This window comes from Henckelia pumila, chromosome 4 (genome assembly GCF_033568475.1).
Source record: "Henckelia pumila isolate YLH828 chromosome 4, ASM3356847v2, whole genome shotgun sequence".
Taxonomy (NCBI): Eukaryota; Viridiplantae; Streptophyta; class Magnoliopsida; order Lamiales; family Gesneriaceae; genus Henckelia; species Henckelia pumila.
The window spans coordinates 144,220,958-144,248,360 of NC_133123.1; the positions used below are offsets into that span (position 1 = coordinate 144,220,958).

Here is a 27,403-nt window from a genome sequence, read left to right on the forward strand (position 1 = left end):
CTAGCTTACAAACTACAAAGTATTCTGACATTATAAACAACTTTAGCTTAGCTTAGTGTTTTTTTTTAATAAAAAATAAATAAATAAATTTTCATAATCGAAACGGACTATTTTCCAGCTCTTTGTGGGCTTTTAACAAGTTTGCAAACCTGTAAACTGCTCATCTCACACCTTCAGATCAATACATAAGCTTCCCTTTTAATTAAAAACAAAATATTTAATACTTCATAGCTATTAATATTTCTATATTTACACTTTTCCATTCATTTAAATTATATTACTTATATATGATTAAAAATAATAAAATATACATATATATATATATATATATTTCCAAGTACAGTGTGTTTTGTACACTAATATAAAAAAAGAATAATACTTTCAATATATCGTATATTGATATATATTTTAAATTATATAATGAGATTTTATTATTATATCATGATATATCATGTGATTCAATAAATATAATTTTTATATTAAAATTTTTTGTGAATATAAAAATTAACATCCAAATACATGACCGAAAAAAAAAAAAAAAAAGCTTGATCCGCAGTGGATTTCGTTCATTCTTGTTAGATTCGGTGGCATGAGATGTAATTGGTCGCAAGCCCACGCGCCAATCGCCTTGACGCCGTTCCAACGCGCCAATTTCGGTCTCAAAACACTCTCCCGTAGATTCCATTCCGAGCAAAGTTTTTTCTTCAAACAAAAATGGCGATGTCGATGGCGAGGAGGCCAATAAATCCATCTAGACGTACATCAGAAAGTGCCGCAGCTCCATTTGCATCTTCTCTTCGTTCAAGATCTCGTTCGCATCCTTACCTACCCACTGCTTTCATTATTCTGGTATCTGTGATCTGTCTTTCGGTTATCTACTGGATTTCGATTATAATGTGCTCTTGTGATTATAGATAATTAATCTTGGTGTATTTGACGGAGGCGACGTGTTTCAATTCTGATCAGAGATTCTAATTTCCGAATTTTCAGGGGGGGTTCCTTCTTATAGGCTATTTCTATCGCGGCAGAGGTTGTTAATTCCTTCTCTTTTTATATTTGAGCTAAAGCAATACTTGAGCAGAGCAAATAATTTTGCTGCTGATGTTCTTTGAATAATGGATGGCCGTGTAACATTTTAAGTTGATTTGCAAAACAAATGAGCTAGGTTCAATTTTAGGTTAGCTTAAGAATTGTAATTCTTGCAATAACATAGATAATTATGTGGAGTTTGTGCTGTGAAACGGCTGAAGGTTTATGAAAGTGATTTTCCAGTCACAAAATTAAGTTTAGATGATGTGCTTGTTATTACACTTGGATCACATTGAGTCCTGCAATTTTTTGTTCATGATACAATTTTAGGCTTGATTCATTTGTTGAATGGTTGTGTTTTGACTGACGGGCGATGGTTTGCCTGACAGGTACTGGAGCTAATAAATTTTTCAGTCGAGTGGAAGGTAATGACACTGGTTTGCTAGCCATATATATCCTCTGGATTTCTTGTCTCGGTGTCCTTCTAACTCCCTTTTGCAGTTTACAATTTAAAATGAACAATTGTCCACAATTCAAATACACTGCTCGATACAAAGTCCCATAGATGATACTCGATATTTTTCCTTCCACTGAAACCATGCACTCTTTTAAATTGGTGTCAACATTTGGTAAGAAGTTGTGGTTGTGCTGGCATCAACTTGAAGGTTATTTTATTCTGTTCTTTATCAGGTGATTTTTCATGTACCGTGGAAGTTCAACGTGCAATTCCAGTTCTAAAAATGGCATATGGCGATAGCATGCACAGGGTTTTGCATGTCGGTCCGGACACTTGTTCTGTAGTTTCTAGATTGTTAAAAGAGAAGGATACAGAAGCTTGGGGTGTGGAACCATACGATATAGAAGACGCTGATCGTAAATGTAAGAGTTTGGTGCACAGAGGCATTGCTCGAGTTGCTGATATCAAATTTCCTCTGCCCTACAGGGCAAAATCATTTTCTCATGTAATTGTCTCAGATGCATTGGATTACTTGTCTCCAAAATATCTCAACAGGACTCTTCCTGAATTAGCAAGGGTATCAGCAGATGGTGTTGTCATTTTCACAGGTACAAGAAATGATGCCACTTGTTCACAAGATTTTGGGCATTTCTAAATTAGCGCATGACTTGGTTAAGCTTCTTGCCTCAATAACCATGTCTTACAATTGTGCCTGTGGGAGAAAGTCCTTCAGTATTCTCCTGGTGTTGGAATTATATGCAATCTGGCTCGGAGATAGAAATGATGAATTAATTCAGGCCCTGCTCCTTTAGGCTTTCTTTTGCTCTCAAGTGAATGAAATGGTGAGAGTAAGAATATAGTGCTTTGTATGGTTAAAACTGGGATTACATGGGGCCATGATTTTCATCGGGTACAACATGAATTATAACTATAAGTGTATTGTTATCACAAATTATTTAAGGGAAAAAGAACAACTTAATTTATAATCTTATTATGTCCACAAAACTGAATCATTGAATGTTGAGAGAGGCAGGTTCCACTAAAAGATGAATAAAGAAGAGCAACAATGATAACCCATGCATCTTCATGGACTTCTATTCGTAAATTTAGATCCTGTAATTACGAATACTAGGACGAAAGAACAAAGAAGATACTACTGAAAATAGAAGAGAAAAAGCTGTGGCGATGGCATCACATGTTGCTAAGAATTCCCGCCAAGGTTCACAATTAAATTGAAACAGGAGGATTCCTCAAGATACCTGTCTTGTGCCGAAGCAACATCTATTGGTCACGGTGCTAAGTCGCTGTTTTGTGTCAGGGAGCTCTTTTGCTCCTTATTCTTCATAGTCCTCAACTTGATTCATATTTAAGCTATCCAAACATTAAAAATGACATTTCCGGCTAAAATTTGTTCTGTCAGGTTACAAGTGTTCCCAAAAAGGGTGATGTTCCTCCGAATTTTCTGCTTTATCCTAGGTCTTGTTCTCAAATTATCTACATAAAATTTCTTCTTTGATGCTAGATACTGTTTTTCTATGGCTAAATTGCTGTTTACGGTTTCTCTACAATTGATATTTGAAACATTGCTTAGTTGCTTATCTTCTTATTTAAATTTCTAGGGTATCCCCATCATCAAAAGGCCAAAGTTGTTGACAAAGCCAAGCATGGACGGTTGGTAAGTCATGTATCTAATATCATATGTACCTTGTTTTTACTGTTGTTCCTGGACTAATAGGATGTTGGAAAACGGTCTTAGGATGTTAATATTGTTGTGCAATGAATATTATGATGAGGAAACAACGGTACTTGCCTTTCAGTTTGAATCTGTATGTTTTTTGAGCACCTGCCATAGGTCATTACTGTCATAGATAATATAGCATAGCTTCTAATACGGTTCCAGTAGCTTTCACTGCACTCTGCTGGGATTTTGGAGTTAGAACAGGAAACTGCAGAAGAAATGCATTATTATCTGAAAGGAATATGAAATACTTTCATTATCTTCTCTAATAAATGCTTAATCTGGTCCAGAATTGAAGTAGAAGTGGAAATATCTGAAAATTTATATTCCCTCGTAATTTCAAACATTTTTACAAGCATTTTTTTCCAAGTGGCCTTTGAAACCAACGAGTTACTAAAGTGTCTAAGCATTTTTGTCTCAAAAATTTGAGGTCCAAATGCAATCCTTTCCCCCACCTCTGAAATCACATTATTCTGGGAAAAGAAAAAAACGAGTTGTGCCAATTTGGAATTATTTTTCTGATAGGCCAAGTTGCGGAGCTCAATTTGGTGGATCAGATATTTTGTTCAAATGAGCTTAGAGGAAAATGAAGCTGTGATCAAGAAGTTTGAGCAAGCTGCTGTGAAGAGATCTTATACTTCAAACTGCCAAATTTTCCATCTCAATTCGTACCGTTGATGTCTTAGCCGAGAAACATAAATCCTTAACTTTTCACACGTCAATCCACAAAGTAAATGGATTCTACTGGCATCAGGTAAATGATTCTTTGGGGAAGATGCTTCTTACATCTGTTGGAGAAGTATCATCTTAAAAAGTTATTGTCGATTTCACTAAATGTTCATATTCATATTCTTTTATTCAAAAAATCTATGGGGATCATTGCACAATAATTCTCCTGTGGGTTTGTGCTGAATAGATTAATTAGATTTGGCAGTTGGCAAGTAAATCAGATGACTCGAAATGCTGCCTATTATAAAATGTCGAGTTTCTCAACGGAGCTTCTGTTTTCTGCTCTACATTGTTGCTGCGGCCTGCGGGTCGTGCTGGTGCTGCATGTTAGACATTGTTAGTAAAATTCCATATTTTCGCAGTATTCTTTTGTTTATTTATGACACAAATTAAATTGGGACCTAAAATAAGCTGGTACAAGGGCATGTTAATCAAGTTTTTCCCACAAAAAAACGGAATTTATAATAAGACGTCTCAAAATCTAACACAGATCGAGATAAAAATGAAAAAAAGTTTTTGAATAATATCACTATTATATAAATAGATAATAGTTTGTTTAGCTTCAAAAAGTTTACAGAAATCTGTAGACATGCATCCTCAAAAATGTACTTGTCGTGTTATTGTATACATTATATTCATTCAATTTCTAAGAGACACGTTTAATACAATTTAATTATATGGCATCTATGCTGAGTTAAGACCATGAAAAGAACAAAAACCAAATATTAATCATCGATTAAAGTTTTGAGTCGCATTATTGGAATCATGAAATATTTTCAAAGACAAAATTATGAGAATTGTAGTTGAAGACCAAAAAACATTGAAAGTTTGTGATCACCACCGACTGCTCTTTAATTCGATAATGGATCAGTTCGACTTATTATTCCCACGTACATGAGGTGATAATATCATACATGCCCAATAATTGGTTCCATTTTAATTTATTAAAGGATATATTAATACTTATATATATATAAAGACAGAATTAAAGGACATATTAATACTTTTATATATATATATATATATATATATATATATATATACTGTATATAAAAGTTGAGTCCCTCAGAGGGAGAAGACTGCACCAACTTTTTTTTTTTCGAAATTGATCTTTCAATTCATACATGTAAATTTGAATTTATTTGTATATATTTTTCTCAACTAACAATTATAGATAGAATAAATAATTTTTTTAAATTTAATTATAAGTAAAGATTTTATTTTTGAATATTTTTATATTTTTCTCAATTAACCATTATAGATATGATATTGATAAATAAATTTTAAATAAAATTTTATATAATTTAAGAAATTAAAAAAAATTAAATATGATTAAAAAATAACATCTATATGTAGTACACAACATTAAATATTATATGGTTTTATACATATGCAACACGTGTGTGCGATTATGTTAGTATAAATTATATTATATATAAAGACAACCACATCAGTATTGTTCAGTTTTAGGTCTCAGCCACAACAGTACGATGCATAGTCTCTTCACATCACCTTCTCCATAATTAATTAATTTGCCAAAATACGAACAGTAATTATATATACTAGCAACTTTGGCACACGCGATGCGTGTACACAAAATATAATAGATGAACGATTTTTTTAATAAACAAATATGATTATATAATTATGGCGGAACAAATTCAAACATTATTTAACTAAAGAAAAAGAAAATAAAGTTTAAATAAATAAATTAAAAAAATAAATCAAATTTGAATTAATAAAACAAAATCCACAACAAATTAAGGGTATATTTGGAATATTAAAAAAAGTCTCACCAAAAGTAGTTATTATTAAGCTTTCTCCCTCTTTATATATATATATATATATATATATATATATATATATATATATATATATATATATATATATATATATAAAATTTTGATATTTATGTTCATTTTTTTAGTTTTTTTTTATTTAGTGGTTGCCACAAAAATCTTGCTCACTAGTGGAGCAACAATGACGTTATGCCTAACATGCACAACATGTTAGTATGTTACATGACATATTTGCATAATTTTAACCATTTGTCTCGTGCACTGCGTCAATGTAAAAAAATTCACTAGAAATTTTAGCAATGCATTAATTGATGCAATTTATTTTAATATTAATATATTGTATGTATTGTATAAGATTAAATAAAAAATATATTTACAAAGCTATATATATATATATATATATATATATATATATATATACACGTGTGTGTGATCAATATCATATTGCATGCTGTGCAACATCGATTTATAAATAAATTATGATATTTCAGATTTAAATTCTCAGGACTAATTAATGGGTACATATATATGTATATTTCAGTTCCCATTATATTTCCTGCCCGAAGCGACAACACAATTGAATATGCATCCAGTGCTAGTCTCGATTTTCATCTGCGTATGCAAGTACAAAAGTAAAATTAATGATCACTGCAATTGCAAACCCCAATAATTTATAATTTGTGTAAAAAATTTCAAAGTTTGCCAAAACTGTGGACACCGAGCAGTCGTCGTACCTGCAGCTCCGCACCTAAAACAAGCTCAAGGATCGCAAATTTTTCTACCCGCAGACTGTGTACGTTTAACAGTAATTTTCTACAATATTTCTCAAACTCAGAGCAGAATCATGTGTATATATATATATTATTATTATGTTGCCAAGTTTGAAAATGGGATCCATATTACCAAATATAAACGAGGGTATTTTTCTGAGAGCCATCGTGCATTTACTAATGCACCCGTTTTGGGAAAGAGTGGTGCTGGCAACGCAGGGAGAAAGATTGGAGGATATGATATATAAGTCCGGTTAACTTCATATTTAAAAAATATGTCTAATTCCTTCCCAAAAAAAATAAATTGGGTCTATGAAATTCTAGCTGACACGTGTGTAGTTGAACCAAAATAACTGAAAATTAAAAATTACTGTACCAAAACCAAATTTTAAAAAATTAATAGACCAAAACGAAAACTTGAACAAATTAATTGACCAAAAAGTATTTTCCAAAACAAAAGAAGAAATATGTCTAAAATTTGAAAAAATTATTTTACCTTTACTAAAAGGACGATATGAGATTTAAAAAAAAATAGAGATTATCAATTTTGATTCTTCTATGAGTTTTCTTTCATCATAAGTATTTTAAAACTCATCTTCTCAAATGAGTTTTCTAAACTTTCCATCTTTTGGATCTCCTCAACTTGCTTCATATTTTTCTCTTTCTCAATTTTCATTATTCTTCCGGTATTCATTCTTTGTCCGGAGTTCTTCAATTTAAATAATAGTGTTTGTAAGTTTTCAATTTCCAAACAATTTTTTTTTTTCAATTCTTGTAAACTTGTTATGTTTCTACCTATTTTATGTTCATGTCGACTGAGATTCAGTTCATGTACACTACCCTTGTCTACTTTTTCAGTTAGTAGATTGTCTACTGATTCAACAGAAATTTTAAAAATGTCTATTGAAGGTCGGTAGACATATGTACTGAAGTAGTCGACATGTCTATGGAAGGTCGTCTACTGCCTTCAGTAGACATGTCTACCCACCTTCAATAGATATTTTTTTAGGATTATTCTATGCTATATATACTTGAAGTATTTTTTCTCCTATGATATGATCAAATGTTAGCTTTTGGATTATCAACACGTCAACTTCCATAAAAATATGAGGAACCGACATGCTCTAATGATATTAAAATATATAGAGGGAGAAAAACTCTCGGCGTAGCATAGACTAATTTCATTTTTAAAATGTCACTCAGTCTGTGGACAATTTACTGATAATAAAAGTAGCTCCACATGAGTTTTCTTTTCTTAAAAATTGGTCTCAACTTTAAAAGTTTATATTATTTTTAAGAGAGTGTTTGACTGAGCTTATAAGCTCTTGAAAACAACTTATAAGATGTTTCAAAGCTTATAAGCACCTCCAATTTGTTTGACAATTTTTTTGTCAAACAACTTATAAGCTGTCAAAATAAGCTGTTTGAGAGCTTATAAGCTGTTTTTTAAAAAATAAGGTCACCCCTAATTTTTAGAAAATATATTATTTTGATATTTTACTTCTTCATATTATCCTTATATATTTTATTAAATTTTTTTCTAAATTAAGATAAAAAATAGTTTTATTTTTTTAAATATATGTTTAACACTTATGATAAATTTAAAACTATTTTTGTATGTATATTACTATTTATATTACTTTCATAGTATTATACATTTTTTGGTAATTTCGATAATAAAAATATCTTATAATACCAAACACATCAACATCTTTAAATTATTTAAAATAAATTTATCCAAACACTTTAATAAGCTTAACCAAATACCCTCTAAGTAGAAACTCTTAATTTGACATAAATAAAACAAAAGGCGAGTCTCTTTGACTTCATTAAAAATAAGATGTAGCCTATATATTAAATGTCCCCAACAATGCAGGGCTGCCTGGGCTGGTAAAAATTAAAATATATTCAGTTATGGTAATTATATTTTATATATATAGGTTGAATTGTTGATACACATAGATAGAGATATAGAAAAATTCTTGTTCCCTTGTGCCCAAAAGCTGATAAATATTGCATGTACTTGTGTTCCCTATCATGCTTCCAAATACACGCAATAACAAAAGAGAATGCTCACTTTTATTGACTCGCTTTTAATTAATTGTGCCGTTTGAAGTTTGAGTGATTGAATGCTGATGACTATATACGAGTAGACTTGTTCGTTTTACTACTGTTTTCTATTTCAACTTTAATTTCTCCACATTAATGCTATCTCAAATCTATAACTTCACACCCAATTTATTTGGAATTTTCTGCTATTAATTTCTTGAAACTAGGCAAGTTGTTAGTTTCATATATACATTAATATATATGCCTGTGATTAATTTTAGGCTTTATTTTATTTTGCCTTCTCCAGAACTCTCGTTTAAGATTCAGTTTTTGGCTTAGATGCGCAGAAAGTTTTATTTTATACAATAATCGGACTTAAAATCCAATAAAAAGAATTATTATACTGTTTTGGATATGTATACATATAACAAGAATTATTATAATGTTTTGGATATGCATGTATACATATAACACGCAGTACATAGACTTCAACTATATATATATCTCAAGGTGTGACATGTAGAAACCAAGGTCCCTTTCATAAAATGAATGAAATTAACATTCTTACAAAATCTCATCTTCAAAAAATTTTTTGGTCAGGTTGTTAGTTGTTAATTTGTTGTTGACCATTAAAATTATCATGTATCCCACTTGATCATCTTGTATATGCTAACTAGCTAGCTAGGTCGCACCACTAACACAGTAACTTTGGAGCTAACATGATCAGAATTAAAAAGAATCTGTGGCCTACAAGTTGTATTCGCAAGTACTATTAGTTTTTTGAATGTACTAATAATGGTTAGTGCTGCATTATTGGTTTCGTTCAAAGCATAGACATATTTCAATAAAAGACACCGTTAATGAAGGAGATGAGGTTTGAGTTCTGCTTGAAATCATCATGTGTCTCTAATTATTTTAGCACCCGATTTGGAAATGTAAAGACTAGCTTTATGAACATAGCAATATCTAAGGATATATGAAGACGTATGATTCTTGCAGATATACACAAAGTGAAACAAGGGGAATGTTGAAATTCAAATAATGAATCGATGGAGTGCACGTACGTATATTCATTCGATGTCGCTTACTGTTGATGGGGTGGGGATATTTTGGATAGCGATGAATTGGTATCATGTTCTATAAATCCAAGTATGTATATATCTATATATATCACTATATTTACTATTTTATAATAGTTGAAAGTATTAGAAAAAACTGTTTTTGGTATAGCTTGGACACTGAGCCGGCTCTAGGGGGAGGCCACTTAGGCGACTGCCTAGGGCCTTCCCTATTGGTGGGGCCTTAATTTTTTTTTAAAAAATATATATATTATATTATATTATATATATATATATATATATATATATAATATCTTCTATTAAACCCTAGATAGGTCATGGGTTTTTAATTATTTGTTTAAAAAATATTAAACATTGTCAATTTTTGTGTTGTTGCTCCTCCCCTTTCTTTGCGTATGAAAGAAAAAAAATTTGGATTTGGATGTTGTTGTAGTGGGTACTGATCCAATCTTTATTGAGAGTGTCAATTATCAAAATTTGAATCCTGAAAATATAGTTGCAGATCAAATTTTAATTGAGAATATAGTTATGAATGATGAGATTCAAGTAAATTATAGTCGTGAAAGGACTAAATTGAAAAAAATAATAATAATGGAATGGGAGATGTAGATGATACTAGAAATTTGAATGAAAATATAGATATGAGTGGTGAAGGATTATATGATTTGTTCGATTGGGAAATTCATAGAATAATATGCCTCAAAGAAAAATAGATTTGTTAATAGAGAAATGCCCAAAATGAGTTATGAATATCGTGTATTTGGTTAATGACCAAGGTAGAAGCTTCAATGATAAAATTTGTATATTAAATTAGATGTTGGTAATCATTATGTTCATTTTATTATTAGTTCGTACGTATTAATATTTGTATATTTTACAAAAAAAATAAATTATATTAACGTTAACTTAGCCTAGGATCTCCAATTTTCTGGAGACGGCCTTGCTTGGACACCAAAATTTATATATATATATATATATATATATATATATATATATATATATATCTACACAGCATAAAAATTTATTGACATTTTTTTAATAAATAATAATAATTTATTATACCCGAATCACTCATATATATAATACGTATGTAAAATGAAAATAACACATATAAGGAACACATAATAATATGTATAATTACCAGAAAGATTATATTATAAATGTGAACGATTTTTTTATGCGTGAATTGGTCCATAATAATAATAATAATAATAATAATAATAATAATAGGGTAACAAACATAATCACCGTCCCATGGTACCATGCAATACACATTGTCGGGTAACATGCATGTCTAAACGAATGCGATCCTTGTATAAATACGCATGCATGCATTTCGAGCCTTAGTATCTACCATTTGAAGTTGTGATATATCGAAATTATTATTATTATGTTGTCTAAGAAAGCAACATGCAAGTCACATGGCCAAGACTCTTCTTACTTCTTAGGATGGCAAGAGTACGACAAGAATCCTTTTGATCCCGTTGCAAACCCGTCTGGAATTATCCAGATGGGCTTGGCCGAAAATCAGGTATCTACGTACATTTCATTTCAAATAAATTAAAAAAGCCCAATTAATTAATGACCCAGGTTAATTTTCGATCGTCGTCACATGTATATATATATGTATGATCAATATATAGGTTCTTACGATGGCAATTAGAATCCCTTTTATTTTTTTTTTATTTTTTTTATGCAGCTTTCTTTTGATCTTCTGGAATCCTGGATTGCTAGAAACCAGGAAATAAGTGGATTCAAGAAAATATTTAGGGAGTTGGCTCTTTTCCAAGATTATCACGGGTTACCAGTATTTAAGAAAGTACGTTATAAAAATAATTAATTAGCTGGTTAATTAATTAATTTTGATATATATATGCAATTATGCATGCGCCTAAGTATATATATATATATAATTATAAATTGCGCGCAGGAGCTAGCAGCATACATGTCTGAGATCAGACAAAACAAAGTAAAATTTGATCCCAACAAAGTAGTACTCACAGCCGGGGCAACCTCTGCCAATGAAACTCTCATGTTTTGCTTGGCCGAACCCGGTGAAGCTTTTTTAATCCCCACACCATATTATCCAGGGTAATTAAACACATACAACTAATATAAATTTCTATTTAATTTTTATTTATTGATACCCAAGAAAATAATTAATTAATATATATATATATATTAATGAGTACGTGCGTCTTAATTATTCCTGCAGGTTTGATAGAGATTTGAAATGGAGAACTGGAGTTGAAATCATACCTGTTCACTGCCACAGTTCAAACAACTTCAGAATCACTGATTCTTCTCTGGAAGAAGCCTATAAACAAGCCCAAAACCTTCAACTAAAAGTTAAAGGAATATTTATAACAAATCCTTCCAATCCCTTGGGTACCACATTAACTATAAATGAACTCAATCTCATTATCAACTTCGCCATTAACCAAGACATCCACATAGTAAGCGACGAAATCTACACAGGCACCGTTTTCGACTCACCCAGATTCATAAGCATCATAGAATTAATTAGCTCTAAAGAAGAGTCCAAAAATATATGGAGTCGGGTTCACGTGGTTTCCAGTCTTTCCAAGGATCTTGGAGTTCCAGGGTTCAGAATTGGCATGATCTACTCAAACAATGATACCTTATTAGCCGCAGCCACTAAAATGTCGAGTTTCGGGCTTATTTCTTCACAAACCCAGTATTTAATGTCCAAGATTCTGGGTGATAAGAAATTCATACGGAATTATGTGAAGGAGAATCGGAGGAGATTGAGAAACAGGCAGAAAATTCTGGTTTGTGGGCTGAAAAAAGTGGGTATCCGGTGCTTAAAGGGCAATTCAGGATTATTTTGCTGGGTGGATATGAGATTAGTGTTGAAGTCGGATACATTTGAAGCAGAAATGGAAGTGTGGAGGGAAATAATTGGTGAATATTTGATAAATGTTTGTCCAGGATCTTCGTGTCATTGTGTGGAACCTGGTTGGTTCCGTGTTTGCTTTGCAAATATGGCGAAACAAACACTTGAACTTGCGGTGGCACGGATCCAGGCTTTGGTGATCAATTTTAATGCTACCTAATAATTAATTAGTGCGTGTTTTGTATCGTGGCTTAAGCCAAATAATATATATATATATATATATGAGACTAGGGGTGGTTTTTTTTTTTTTTTTTTGTGCTATATATCAAAATTATAGCAAGTTAATCAATTTTAAGCAAACGTGACGTGGTTGAATAGTATATGCATCTGATTGGTGGCGGTTAGTGACGGTTATTTGTTTGTATTCCACGTGGCGCATCCAATGGTGGATGATTTAATTAAGTAATGTTTGGCATGTAAAGTTTGCATATCATATCCCGCGCACCCCTTTTTCCATTTCATGCAACCCTTTTCTCCCTCTTTTCTTCGCCACGATCTTAAATCCTAAAAATAAACTCATTTTTAGGGTTTTCAATTTCAATTTTAATCTAATCGCAATCTTTCCTTACACTCGTTGCCTCTTTCCAAGTGCAAGAAAAGTTTGCTTGCGTACCGTCAAATTAATTGTTACGGTTTTTTTTTTTTTTTTATGGCAGAATCAGGTGCAAATTTCTTGTGATTTTTGGAGATACGGCATTTTTATTTTCTGTTATTTGTATGAATTTATTTTGTAATCATTCATTATCAGTGGGTTGAGCCTTGAGGTGTACGTGTGACATATGTCTGTTGTAATATTGTGCGTTTCGTCAAATTGAAGTGCTGTGAGTGCAAGTTTTTGGAATCTCAGATTTTCTGGTGACTTCTTTCGACGTGTAGGCTTCATCTCATGAACTGGACCACTTAAATTTTGGGTCTTTTCGTGTTCCTTTTCATTCTCATATATGGACAATTTCTATTGGGTGATCCTATTTTATTTGTGGCTCAGATATGCTAAAGTTTGAAAGAGAGAGATTATCATACCCGCGAATTTTTTATTATTGGTTATCAAAATGTTTTTAGTACAGATTTTGTCTCCATGGAAATCGTTTACTTTAAGATAAATTGTTGTGATGGAAGAAACACACTTTCCAATTAATGTTCACTATATGCGCTCATAAAATTGAAATTCTCACACTGTGGTGGTTTAGGCTCGTTTCATGACCATATGTTGATTATTTCTTCTTGCTAATCACATAGCTAGAAACTAGGAATTCATTGATTTAATTTCTTGCAACCACAGGATGTATTTTTGGAGTTGTTCATGTAAGAAGGTCCTGCGTCTCACTTCTGAGTGATGGCATGCCATAGGTTTCCCAGTGTAGCGAGACAGAGATGGACGTCTCTTCTCTTTTGACTTCTGCTGCTATCAACACAGCTGTATGTGTGGCGCTTTTCTCCTTGTACTCTGTTTTAAGAAAACAACCTAGTCTTTTGAGCGTGTATTTTGGGCAAAGGCTTTCTCAGGTGAGATCAAAACGCCATGATCCTTTTTGCTTCGAGCGACTCGTTCCTTCTGCTAGTTGGATAGTGAAGGCCTGGGAAGCCTCAGAGGACGAGTTATTCGCCATTGGTGGTGTGGATGCTGTTGTCTTTCTCCGTGCTGTTGTCTTCAGGTCATGACATGATATTTTCAACTGCAAATTTTCAGTCTTTAACATACAGATTAATTGTATTCAGAATCTTGTTTGGAAAAAAAACTAAATATTCAGAATCTTATACACAGCTTTTTGGCTAATGAAATGTTAATATTGCTAATCTTCAGGCACTTTTGGTCATGCTGTAAACATGAATATACACATAATATTAAAATCCATGCCTGCTTTTCTTTGTGCAGTGTCAGAATATTAACCGTTGCTGGTATTATATGCTTGTTTCTTGTTCTTCCACTTAATTATAATTTTGGAATTGAGATGGAGCACAAACAATTCCCTGATGAGCCATTGAACGTGTTCACCATTGGGAATGTGAAGGAAGGGTCAAGATGGTATGTAATATGTGTTTCTCTATTATTGTGGTTACATCAGGAATCACAGTTAGTGGCTAAGTTCTATTGAGCTTTAAGCTTGGTTAATATATTCAAATTTATTTATTTTATTTGTCAGGCTTTGGGCTCATTGTCTTGCTCTTTACATCATAACATGCTGCGCTTGTACTCTTCTCTACTTTGTAAGGACAACAACTTTGATTCACAATTTGTTTCCGTTCGATCAAGTCACCCAAAGATTCGATCTGATGTCATTTATTTCCATGATATTGTTGTTTCTTGTCCACAGGAATATAAAAACATCACAAAAATGAGATTGGCGCACATCGCTTCTTCTGTTTCCTATCCAAGCCACTTCACAGTGCTTGTTCGTGCGATTCCATGGTCTCGGGAAGAAGCATATAGCGATACATTGACAAAATTCTTTACAAATTATTATTCGTCGAGCTATTTATTGCACCAAATGATCTATCAATCTGGAGCAGTCCAGAAAATGATGGTGTGCATCTAAAATATTTTTTTCTTGGTTGATAATTGATTGAAAACCATGTTTTTTTCTCTAATTTAAGTCAGATTTTTTCATATATCACTGGTGATACTCAGATGCTGTTATTTTGTTTGCAGAGTGATGCTGAGAAAATATACAAGATTCTGAAGACCACTGGCATGGAGCAAGGCTGTGGATCAAAATTTATGAGATGTGGCTTTTGTGGGGGAACTAGTGCAGCATCTTTCAAAATCCTTTCAATTGAGCCCGAAAGTTCCAAGGGAAGAAGCAGCTTTGATGGCTCAGATACAAGGAAGAAGGTTAAAAATTGTGCACAACTAATTATAAAAACTTTATTCATCTACTCATAAAAAGTCAAGGCAAAGATATCGAAAATAGTTTGAAATATAATTAGAACTGTAAGCGTGGTTGGCACTCTTGTTCTGATGCCCCTATATCAAATTTGGACTTGATTTAATTCATGGAGAATTTATTGTCAAAATATCTCAAAAATTTTCTGCATGCAAATCTTTCCTGCAGGAATGTGGAGCGGCTCTGGTTTTTTTCAGGACTCGTTATGCTGCATTGGTTGCTTCAGAGGTTCTTCAAGCACCAAATCCCATGTCTTGGGTGACTGACTCTGCTCCCGAACCTCGTGACGTTTACTGGTCAAACTTGTGTGTACCATATCGGCTCCTGTGGATCCGTAAAATTGCTGTCCTTGTGGCGTCAATCCTTTTTGTGATTTTCTTCCTTGTGCCTGTGGTGTTTACACAAAGCCTTGTTCATTTAGAAAAGCTAAAGAAGATTTTTCCATTCTTGAGGGATATTGGACAGAGGTAATAAATATATATGTTTGAAGTGATTCGATTACTTCAGTACAGGGTATTCTCTGAATGCTTTTGCTTATGTTGAGGAACAACAAATGTTGTCCCACAGTGGTTTTAGTACAGAAGCAAGTATTTGGTCCTAGAACCACCCCATTTTATCAACAGTTCTTAGGGCTCACAACTCTCTGTTTAACTTTTGCAGGAAGCTTGTGGAACAAGTGATAACTGGATATCTACCAAGTGTTATATTCATGATATTTCTATACTTTGTTCCCCCACTTATGATGGTCTTCTCAACATTGGAGGGCTCAATTTCTCGTAGCGGCAGGAAGCGAAGTACATGCATTAAAGTTACTTACTTTGTCATATGGAATGTATTCTTTGCCAATATTCTTACAGAGACTGCCATAGACCACTATCAAATTTCGATCATGAAATTGGGGGATCCTAAAAACATACCAAACTTGCTTGCTAAGGCAGTGCCTTCAACGGTGACTTTCTTCCCCTTTCTTCCCGGTTAGTCATTGGCATTTGTTATCATAAAAATTAATCCAGACGTGGATGTTATGCAGGCAACATTCTTTATGACTTATGTCCTAACATCAGGCTGGGCAAGCTTGTCCGTTGAACTCATTCAGCCATTTCCTTTAGTCTGCAACTTGTTTTACAGGTTCATTCTCCAAAACAAGGACGAGACAACCTATGGAACATATACCTTTCCGTACCATACGGAAGTACCAAGAGTCCTTCTTTTCGGACTCCTAGGTTTCACCTGTTCCACATTGGCACCTCTTATTTTGCCTTTCTTGCTGGTATACTTTGTCCTAGCTTATTTCGTGTACCGAAATCAGGTTAATATGAGTCTTTGTTTCGTTTTCTTGCTCCCTTCATATATGCATGTATCTACTGTTCACGTTTTCTAATATGGTCTCTTGATATGGAAATGTTGTTTCAGATACTGAACGTATATGTAACGAAATATCAGACTGGGGGACTGTACTGGCCTGTGGTGCACAACACAACAATATTCTCATTGGTGCTGACCCAAATAATAGCATTGGGAGTTTTTGGGATCAAAGAATCGTCAATTGCTTTAAGCTTTACCATTCCACTAATTGTTTGCACGCTACTCTTCAACGAGTTTTGCAGGCAGAGATTTCACCCAGTTTTCAAAAAAACACCAGCAAAGGTGGGGGAGAGAACTCCTGCAATGGTTACTCTTTTACTTCAAAACAGTATAATCCCTTTTGATCATGTATCTTGTTTGATGTTGCTCATAGATTATTATTGAAATGGATCGGCAAGATGAGCATTGCGGACGGATGGAGGAGATTCATCAGAAGCTGCAATCCGCATATTGTCAGTTTACTCCAGTATCCCATGGTTTGCAAAAAACCGTAGAACAAGACAGCCATCCATGCGATTTAGATAGTGCGGAGATAGGCAACATTTGCATGCACGAAGATATAGAGGACGTCACACCTGGTTAGCTCCCTTTTTATAATTTGATGTTTTGATAACCGATCGTTGTATAACATGAACTTGTATAGATACACCACATATAATACTTATGCTGATGTTATGTTTTTTCAGGGAAGAGAACCATCCGATTGCCTGGGTCCTTAGTTGGACGACCTCATCTAGAACTAGGAGAACTGCATAATAAATAGGATTTGAATCATTGCCGGTAGTTACACATATATACTAAGAATCCATTTTATTAGGATAGCCAGCTTATATAGAACTTCTGATAACAGCACTATTTCAGTGAGAACGAAGCTTTTAGACTGCCACATATATGGAGATTGTCGATCGAGGGATACATGGAACTAAATGTATTAATCCTTTACAGAGAACTTCCCAAGTGTTTTGTAGAGAAATGAGAAATCGTTCCCTTCTTAATGAGAAAATAGTGCTAACATTTGAGTTTACGCTGCATATGCGGCGCCATTTCAGGGAGCAGACTGAACATCTGCTCCAATCCATTAATTTATTTACTTTTCAATAAAAGTGGTAGTTGGTGCCTATGACTTTAAGCAAATGAAGATGAGTATTATCTGCGTCAGTTTGGCCTAAATGTATTAAATTATATACGCAAATTCTGGGTAAAACATATACACTACGACCCCATAATCCTTCAGTAATGGCTTTGATCATGTCTCCTGGAGGTTTAGCGTAGATAGCTATCATGTGATCCATAAAATATTATTTGTGGTGTTAATAAATCAATAAATTTTATGTGACAAAGAACTCCTTGATGGTTCAATGATTGAGGAATAGAGAATCGAACTTTTGCAGGCCTCAATTGTTGTGCTTCACATGCAATTGCTTGGAAGATTTGTTCGAGTGCGTGGTTTTAAAAGCATATAAAAAAAAGTCATTTAACATGCATATTAAAAGATTATATTCTACACTAAAACAGACACGGCGTGAGCATGAGCATGAGCATGATCAAATGGCTCTTTTTTCTTTTCTTGTATGCAGCAAGCCTCGAGTACATTAACTACATATTTCATACACATCCTTGGGAAAGCTCCAAGAAACCCATAAAACATTTGAACCCCAAAAGCGCATTGATTTACTCGCTCGCTCAAGTAACAAGTGCAGAATGTTGTATCATTTATACACAACAGTAGCTCTTAAACATACAAACTCATGAAAAGAACCAAATATATAGCAAAGCTCAACTAATTGCCAAAAGAACAATCGATTCTTATATTTGAAAACACACTAACCAGGCTTGGTTTCTTCAATGATTCACGGCCCCAATCTGTAAGGACCTTCACCCATATAATGACCATCCATGTAGATGGCAGCATTTTGAGGATGCAAGCCATCCATCACCATAAACGGCATGTCTTCTGATGGTTTCCAGTGTCGTTTTCTTTGGTTAATGAACCAATTATTAATCTGTTTCTGGTCTAAACCAGTTGATTCAGCCAGCGCCACCTTCTCCGACTCCTGTTTCAATGAATTTACACACCTTCACCTTCAGGTCACATCCATACATAATAATAAAAATAAATGGACAATACGTACCGATGGATATGGCCATTTGTAATGTAATTCCCACCAGCTGAGTAGCTTCTGCCTAGCATCTTTTGGAAGTTTGCCTTTCTTCTTCTTCTTGGAAAGCTCTTGCTTTAGACTGCTTAAATATCCACTATACTTCCTCAAGAGGTGGTTTTTCAATTCCCTGTCTTCTGCTCGTGGATCAATCTCTGCAAGTTCGGTTTCTCCACCGCTGTTTTCTTGGTCTTCTTCAGACGAAACAACACCTTCACACTTCTCCTCTGTCGTTTACAAGACGTTCAAAGCAAAAAATATTGTACATAAAAAGATATAAAACAATGCAAACACTAATCTCCTGTCGAATAATTCGTGACAGTACTTTAAAGTTTACTCTTCAATCGAATGGTGCGACAAGTATGATGGTAGCATACGTGATTTCAGTTCATTGCCAATGACTTTTATCATATGAGCCGTGGTTTTAAAGGAAATTCACACTCCTATTCAGTAGTTATATATAACGTTAATGTAATATATTTGTACTCATTGTTGATTGTTGCTGTTAGCAAATTAATTATATTGTATCCTAATTATTTGATCAAATTAGATCATGCTTTCAATAATTTTCCTTTTTATTTTTTATTTGTCACAATAAACATTTTTGCCTCTTTCAATTCTATAACAATTTGTATTTAATAAATGGATAAAAATCCATTGAGAGAGTATAAAATTTAGAATAAGAAGAACAATTAAAGAAAAGAAAAAGAAGAATAAAAAGAAAGACATACATGAAAGAAAGAAACATAAACAGAAGCCTGACAAATTTGCACAGGCTAGCTATATATGTCATGGGGTAGCAGTGAACACTGATAGGAACAGCATCCTATGTTTCCCATATTTTTCAAAGACTAAATGCAATCTGTAAACTAAGAAATGACAACATATATAAATGGTTGGTTGGTTTTCATCTGTGTCTAGGTCTGCAGCACGCATGCACGTAACACACGACCCATCAGATTCAAATATATAATATTCATTAGTTTTACAATTATTATTAGATTGGTCAGTGCGTGGGAACCCAACCCATAAGAGAAGGTAAAGTATTGATTAAAAAGATGAATATATTAACTCATATAATTTCTTAATTATGCCATAAGATTGGATTATTGGTCAGTCTATCATTGTTTTTTCTCATTTAATTTATTTTATATATAACACATAGCAATATAATATATGTTATTCCTGTTTAGGGTTTTGTTGTCATTTGCAGTGGTAAAAATGCATTGGAAAACGATGGAGTTTTACGGGAAAGATCAAATTAATTAGGGACAGCATTGAATGCATGTTTAAATCTTGGCAGAGTGGAGAGTAAAATTCACATAATAAACCCACTACTACTCTTTGCCAGTTTCAACTCTCAGTAATGCATTGCACCAGGAAATAGACAGAGGCTAGCTAAGGCCACATTCATCACTGAACATCAACACTTGGGAATCAAAACTGCCTCTGCCATTTTTATTCTTGGTGTTCTTTCCATCATAAAAGAAACAACCATGAGAGATATTTATCTATCGCTCTCACTCACTCCCATTTTCTCTCTATCTCTCTCTCCATACACCTATACACACACACACACACATATCAAATAGAATATTGTATATATATGTGTGTGTTTAATTCTTTTCAAAAAAAGGAAATTAAAATGAATATGTGTGTGTGTAGTGAAGAAAAATTTACCAGAATTTAAGATCCGGACAGGGCCGCAATTAGTTATCATGTTAAGTTGTGATTCAATCCGTCTCATGAACTCCATGGCTTCTTGTAAAGGTCTGGTTAGCTCCTCCCGATACTTCACCAGCATATCATAGTAAGCCTCCTATATATAAACAGAATTTCAATTTCGAGACCATAATGTCAGATCCCATGAATTAAACAATATGTATGAAAATAAAATAATGACCCATTAATTAAACCTAGGTAAAATTCCAAAAAATATTTTAGCTACAAGAAAGAGATTTAGCTAGCTAGAAAAACTAATTAAGTTCCCACGCGCTATATTATAAAAAAAAAAAAAAGATGAATATATATATACCATAAACTGATCGAGTTCTGGATCCTTGGAAACATCTCGAGCAGCTGCCCCAGCCCGCTGCCTCGCCTCAAACTCTTGGCGGATCGCCGTCAGACGCGCCACCACCTCAGGCGGAGCTCCCACCTGTACATATATATATATATATATATATGGTGATAGAGGGAGAGAGAATTAATGGGGTGGAAATATATATATATATATATATATATATATATAATGGATCGGAGTAGTAGTACCTTTTGACAATCCATGTAGGCTTCCAAAAGATTAGAATAGTGAGGATGAGCAATAATCTTGGCTTTAATGGCATCAACTTCAGAAGTAGTAGTTTGTTGATGAAGAGGTGTATTGATGATGGAGGGATAGTTAAATATTGTTAGAGGATGAATTATTTGTGAAGCAGCTTCAGTTTTGACAGTGGAAATATTGTGTTGGGATTCATGATCGTATGATTGAAGATGAAAGCTACTGCTACTACTCATCATCATCTGGGACTGGGAGGCACTAGTGTTGTTGTTTGTTCTTCCATAAACCGGAGCCATATAAATAAAATTCCCTCTAGAATTAATATTGGAGTTGTCGCTCAGATGCAGATTGTATTCATGATCCATTGCTAGCTGCAGGTATCAATCAATAAATTAAGTAATTCGGAATTAAAACGAAGAACAAGCTGGAGATGGAAAAATTGAAGTGAAACCCTAGCTAGCTTTAGCCAAAAATCTAATCACTGTTTTATTTTTACCTAGCCTCGCTCGCTCATCCATATATTTTTAATTTTCTTGTTTGTTCGTTGTAGCAACCAAACCATGGAAATAAATATATATATATATATATTAACAAGGGCATAATTGGAATCCACAACACTATCACTATGTGTACATACTTTGCCTGGCTGACAAGACGTCCATCGTTCATCCATTTATAATAATTTTCAAACAAATCATAATAATATTTAATTTTAATTTTTTGAGAAGTGAAGCACACCTCTAGCATCATATATATCAATAACAATGAACTATGAAGGCAGTGAGTGCCTATACAAATAGGATGAAATCTTTCGAGGTAAACATATAATATATATATATATATATATATTTGTATTCATTGTTGAATTACTTTGTCGGATTTGTTTTAGGGGTTATGACTACGTATATGTTGGAATTCAATCACATTTTGGATTCAACAATTCAAAGTTCAATCATGGTGGCTACCAAACTTGATGTCATTCACACCATGGTTTCACACTTCAACAACCCCCAAAATTTGCCTATAAATAGATCACAATCCTTTGCTTCAAAAATCATCCCAAGAAATCCCAAAAACACAAGAAATAAAAGAGTGTTTTTTGTAGCCTAATCATTTAGATAAATTTTAGTATGCTCTGTGGTTGCGGCGATGTTCGATCTTCCACATCAGAAAGAATTTTCTACGTGATTAGATTTGTGTGAGTTTCACTTGTAAAGTGAGAACGAATGTGTCATCCAAGAATCGTTGTTCTTGAAGTTCTTGGTATCCCCTAAGTTGTTCTAAGGAGCGTTGTTGTTATCTCCTATTATTCTAGGAATGTGTTGTACCCATTATTGATATAGTGGAGATTTTCTTGGTGGACTTAGGTCCCGTGGTTTTTCCCTAATTTGGGTTTTCCACGTAAAAATCCTTGTGTCGTTTTCTTCGTGCTTATTATCTTGATTGATATTGATATCATGGAAACACTTTGATCCGATAGTATCACTGAAGGGGAAAAAAATCAAAAGCTTCCGCTACATAAAAGTCAATTAATTTTGGCTATCTTTCCCAACAAGTGGTATCAGAGCCACGTCCAATGGAGGAGCCCCTTGGAGGGATGTTCAAACTGAACGGGTCAAACTATTCTATATGGAAGGCAAGCATGTTGGATCTGCTATATTGCAAAGATATATACTTGCCATTGAGTGGTGATGAAGCCAAGCCAGAAAATCAATCAAATGAAGAATGGATTATACTACATCGAAAAACTGTCGGTTACATACGACGTTTTATCGAACATAGTATATTCCATCACTTTGCAAACGAAGATAAAGCCGATGTTTTGTGGAGAAAAATTGAAGCTATGTTTGAGAGAAAGAATGCCTTGAACAAAGCCTCAATTATCAGAAGTATCGCACGACTCAGATACAAAGAAGGTGCAAATATGACGGAGCACCTAAATACTTATCAGGGTTTAATCAACTAATCTACCCCCATGAAGATTGCCCTAGATGATGAAGTTACAGCCTTTTTATTACTGAGCTCTTTGCCAGACAGTTGGGATACTCTTGTGGTATCGCTCAGTAATTATGCTCTTGATGGAAAGATGACATTACAAACAGTCAAAGATTGCCTTCTTACTGAAAAGTCTAGAAGAAAAGAGCAAGAATATAACTCTAAAACCAAGACATTGGTTACAGAAACGGCTGATAATCGAGGACGAAGTTACACCAGAGGTCCTCAGAAAGGAAGAGACAAATCCAGGGGGAAGTCTAAGACCAGAAAAGAATTCAAGTGTCATTATTGTGGAGGTCCAAACCATTACGAAAGAGAATGCAGGAAAAAAAAAGAGAGATCAAAGGAATGGTACAAAGTCAGAAGAGAAAGACACAGCTGCAGTTACATCTGATGGAGATATTATCATTTTTTTGGCGATGAAGCATGTTTCAACGTATCATGCCAACAAACTGATTGGATTATTGATTCTAGAGCTTCATATCATATCACCCTACACAGAGATATGTTTGCGTCCTACTCAAGTGGAAACTTTGAAAAAGTTAGAATGACCAATCAAGGTATGACAGAAGTCATTGGTATGGGGAGCATTGTCTTGAAGACAGATACAGGATCTCGTCTCACTCTCAAAGAAGTTCGCCATGTTCCAGATATTCGACTTAATATCATTTCTGCTGGAAAGCTTGATGATGAAGGTTGTGTCAGTCACTTTGGAGAAGGAAAATGGAAACTCATCAAAGGTTCTCTCATTATCGCTAAAGGTGTGAAGCAAAACTCTCTCTATCTGATGCAGGCCAAGGTATCCAGTGGAGAGGTTAATGTGTCTACAAAAAATTCCACCATTGAATTATGGCACATGAGACTTGGCCATATAAGCCAAAAAGGAATGGAAACTTTGGCTAGAAAGAAACTCCTACCTGAAGTATCTGGTATGCACTTGGAAACTTGTGTTGATTGTTTAGCTGGAAAATAACACAGAGTTGCATTTCAAAGTTTTTCTCCATCTAGAAAAACTCAACGCTTGGATTTAGTTCACACAGACTTGTGCTATATGAAAGATAGAACTCTCGGCGGTGCTCTATATTTCGTGACCTTTATCGATGATTTCTCCCGAAAGGTCTGGTGCTTTGCGTTAAAATCTAAAGATCATGTTCTTGAGATCTTTAAGAATTTTCACGCAAAAGTTGAAAGAGAAACTGGATTGAAACTGAAATGTGTTCGCGCAGATAATGGTGGCGAATACAGGGGTCCATTTGAGCAATATTGCTCAACTCATGGTATCAGGATTGAGAAAAGTGTTCCAAAAACACCTCAGCACAACGGTGTGGCTGAAAGAATGAACAAAACAATTTGTGAGAGGATAAAGTGCATGTTATCTCAGTCCAAATTGCCCAATTCCTTTTGGGGTAAATCTATGAGAACTGCAATTGATTTGATCAACCTTTGTAGTAACCCGCATTTCTAATTAGTAATTAATGAGTAATTAATCACGTGATCATGTTTAGATTAAGTAAAACATGATTAAGTAAGTTCCTGTTGGGATAACGGACTTCAGAAACAGATCCAGGATACTCGAACATGGTGGGCATGGCTCGGGAGGTTCGAACGCTCCGAACTGGAGTTCGGAGGATCCGAAGAGGATCGGAGGCTCCGTCGGTGGGATCGGAGGACCCGAACAGGGTTTAGGCTTACGTCATCAACTACGTCAGCAAGGTGACGTCATGGATGACATCACTGATGTGACTTCGGAAGACCCGAAGTAAGGATCGGACGGTCCGATCGTGTTCGGACGATCCGAAGTCATGATCGGAGGATCCGAACCAGTTCGGAGGGCCCGAAGCCGAGTTCGGACGGCCCGAACGTTGTCTATAAATAGAGGAGCCGAGGTTCATTTGTGACTCGCTCATCTCATCTCTTCTCTCTCGATTCCTAAGCCTTCTAACTCAGATCTAGGGAGATCTAGGCATCCTACGGGGAATCCGGAAGTGGCTTAGTGATCTAGACGTCGTCGCGGAGCTACGGCCTAGTTTTGAGGATATCTTCAGCAAAAGGCTAACGACGGACGCAGGTATAGCTTTGGCATCCTAAAAATATTTAGGAATTTGCAATAGTTTAGTTAAGACTTTTAGAGCTTAATTGTTGATGCATGGATATTTGCATTGTAGTAGCTAGTAGACTGGACTAGTAGGCTTGGAGTCTAGACCAGCAGAGCTAGGTTTGACCAGCAGTGTTAGAGGTACGTAAGTACTGACCGAGATAGCCGGCATGATATATTTTCTTATATGTTGCATGAGTATGTGCTATATGTTTTATCATGTTTTAGCATGTTTTACCGCCTTAGCACATACATGATTTTACGTGTGACTGCATCCGGAGAGATGTGAGTCATTGACAGTCTCCATAGGGAACGATGATCTCATTTTGAACTCGAGTCAGGTATGACAGTTTTCATATGGGACTTGTATCCAATTTTGGATTCGGGTCAGGATGGGGTTGGCTCAGCCCTGATATGTAATATACGAGTACCCCGCGGAGTAGCTCTCTAGCCGGTGCTGTATATTCCCGGCGCCATGAGCAAGTGTTTTCACTTGAGTTTTAAATCATTTGTGTGCGCATATTTGTATTTATATCATTGCTTCGTATTGAGCGTTCTAGCTCACGCCCCTGTGTTTGGGTATTGTGTACCTTGTGGCGGGGCAGGTTTGAGGCTGGACGGTCCAGGCGGCTCTCAGCAGGATTGAGCTTGGGGAGTGCGAGATTGTAGAGGGTAGAGATTTATTTACCCTGAACCTTCGATTTGGTTGTATAAAAGTATCTATACACTTGTGATAGCGTCGGTTGTATTCTGCCGATTGGATTTGTTGTATTTTATTATCCGCTCTTTACGCTTTAAGCTTTTATTGCGTGCGCTTTTACTATAACTCTGATTAGGTAGTGGATCCGGGTTGGGTCACTATATTTTTGGTATCAGAGCGACGCATTGCACTAGGAATATCGTAAAGCGGATTAAGTAATTATCTGTTTTTATGTAACAGATGGCAGATTACGACGAGAGTCATGGTAGCGTAGATGGCGGTCGTTGGATCCAGATGATCGTAGACGTCGGGGACAGCCCAAGGAGCGCAGGCGAGTCAGCATGCGTAGGTTTAAAAAAGTTAGCCCGAAGCCTTTGACGGGTGGTGAGACAGCCGAAGAGGCGGAGGATTGGATGGAGAGGATGGAGCAGTGCTTTCAGGAGTTCCGTTGCACGGCTGAGGATAGGATGGAGATTCTTGCCTTTATGCTTGAGGGCAGGGCGAGGAAGTGGTGGAGATCTACTTCCGCACCGTTCATAGCAGCTAGAGGTGCAGCTACTTGGGTTGAGTTCCGTACTGCCTCTCAGAGATTTTATTTTCCTCCAGCTCTTCGTCAGGCGAAAGCCAGTGAGTTGTTGAGTTTACGATAGGGAACGATGACGATCGAGGAGTACCAGCAGAAGTTCTTTGATCTGCTACCCTTTTGTCCTCATATTGCTGATAGTTCTATGGCAAAGTTTGATCATTTCCTTCAGGGTTTGAATCCTGACATTCATCGTATGGTTGTTGTGGGCGGCGATGGGACTTACGAGGATTTGGTGGACCGTTGTCGCCAGGCCGAGGACAGTATTCGGAGGAACAGGGGACTTTTCTCTTCTTCTTCCAGGCCAGCGAGCTCTAGTGCTTTGGGTCCGAGAGAACAGTCCTTCAAGAAGCCAGGAGGTACTTCTTGTTCTTCCTCTGGATCTGGTGGAGTGCATCATTTTAGTGGACAGAGACCGAACCGGTGTACTCAGTGTCAACGCAGGCATCCGCCAGGACAGTGTGGTCGATCGACCACTGCATGTTTCCAGTGTGGCCAGGAGGGTCACATGAAGAGAGATTGTCCTATGTTGGTTGGGGCAGCGAGTGGTTCCGGAGGTTCTCAGGCATCTGTTCAGCCACCTCAGTACCAGCAGCCACCTTTCCAGCAGCAGTATTCGCAGCAACGCCAGCATCCGCAGCAGTCTCAGAGACAGCCTACTCAGAATCCTTCTAGGGGTCATTCTTCATTGAGGCCACGTGCCCAGGGTCAGGTCTTTGCGCTTAACCAGGAGCAGGCAGAGGCTGACAGCGATCGGATGATTGCAGGTATCTGTA

General features: G+C 35.3%; 4 protein-coding genes across 8 annotated transcripts; 3 read left to right on the forward strand and 1 right to left on the reverse strand.

Annotated features, from left to right (window-relative positions):
- Positions 1-561: 561 nt before the first annotated feature.
- Positions 562-4,217, forward strand: LOC140862965 (probable pectin methylesterase CGR2). Its single transcript, XM_073266006.1, has 6 exons — positions 562-849; positions 991-1,030; positions 1,419-1,454; positions 1,720-2,094; positions 3,106-3,161; positions 3,750-4,217. The coding sequence occupies exons 1-6, from the start codon at positions 715-717 to the stop codon at positions 3,900-3,902; spliced, it is 795 nt and encodes a 264-aa protein (XP_073122107.1). The 5' UTR covers positions 562-714; the 3' UTR covers positions 3,903-4,217.
- A 6,820-nt stretch (positions 4,218-11,037) lies between these two features.
- Positions 11,038-12,727, forward strand: LOC140861961 (1-aminocyclopropane-1-carboxylate synthase CMA101-like). The gene is made up of 4 exons (XM_073264962.1): positions 11,038-11,181; positions 11,350-11,469; positions 11,581-11,741; positions 11,866-12,727. The coding sequence occupies exons 1-4, from the start codon at positions 11,041-11,043 to the stop codon at positions 12,725-12,727; spliced, it is 1,284 nt and encodes a 427-aa protein (XP_073121063.1). The 5' UTR covers positions 11,038-11,040.
- Positions 12,728-13,065: 338 nt separating this feature from the next.
- On the forward strand, positions 13,066-17,835 carry LOC140864375 (CSC1-like protein RXW8). 4 transcript variants are annotated; one of them, XM_073268528.1, is made up of 12 exons: positions 13,066-13,199; positions 13,847-14,219; positions 14,441-14,590; positions 14,709-14,772; positions 14,880-15,089; positions 15,215-15,397; positions 15,618-15,916; positions 16,110-16,398; positions 16,480-16,758; positions 16,863-17,096; positions 17,188-17,392; positions 17,501-17,835. In XM_073268528.1, the coding sequence occupies exons 2-12, from the start codon at positions 13,939-13,941 to the stop codon at positions 17,575-17,577; spliced, it is 2,271 nt and encodes a 756-aa protein (XP_073124629.1). In that variant the 5' UTR covers positions 13,066-13,199; positions 13,847-13,938; the 3' UTR covers positions 17,578-17,835. The 4 variants fall into 4 exon arrangements, with proteins under 4 accessions (XP_073124629.1, XP_073124628.1, XP_073124627.1 ...); XM_073268527.1 differs by having other exon boundaries at positions 13,098-13,229; XM_073268526.1 differs by lacking the exon at positions 13,066-13,199 and adding an exon at positions 13,569-13,754.
- Positions 17,836-18,355: 520 nt separating this feature from the next.
- Positions 18,356-21,788, reverse strand: LOC140859942 (homeobox protein knotted-1-like 2). Of its 2 annotated transcripts, XM_073262582.1 has the most exons (6): positions 21,751-21,788; positions 21,245-21,625; positions 21,009-21,131; positions 20,654-20,792; positions 18,947-19,200; positions 18,356-18,868 (listed from the first exon to the last, which is right to left on the reverse strand). In XM_073262582.1, the coding sequence occupies exons 2-6, from the start codon at positions 21,617-21,619 to the stop codon at positions 18,665-18,667; spliced, it is 1,095 nt and encodes a 364-aa protein (XP_073118683.1). In that variant the 5' UTR covers positions 21,620-21,625; positions 21,751-21,788; the 3' UTR covers positions 18,356-18,664. The 2 variants fall into 2 exon arrangements, with proteins under 2 accessions (XP_073118683.1, XP_073118684.1); XM_073262583.1 differs by lacking the exon at positions 21,751-21,788 and having other exon boundaries at positions 21,245-21,744.
- Between the last annotated feature and the right edge of the window lie 5,615 nt (positions 21,789-27,403).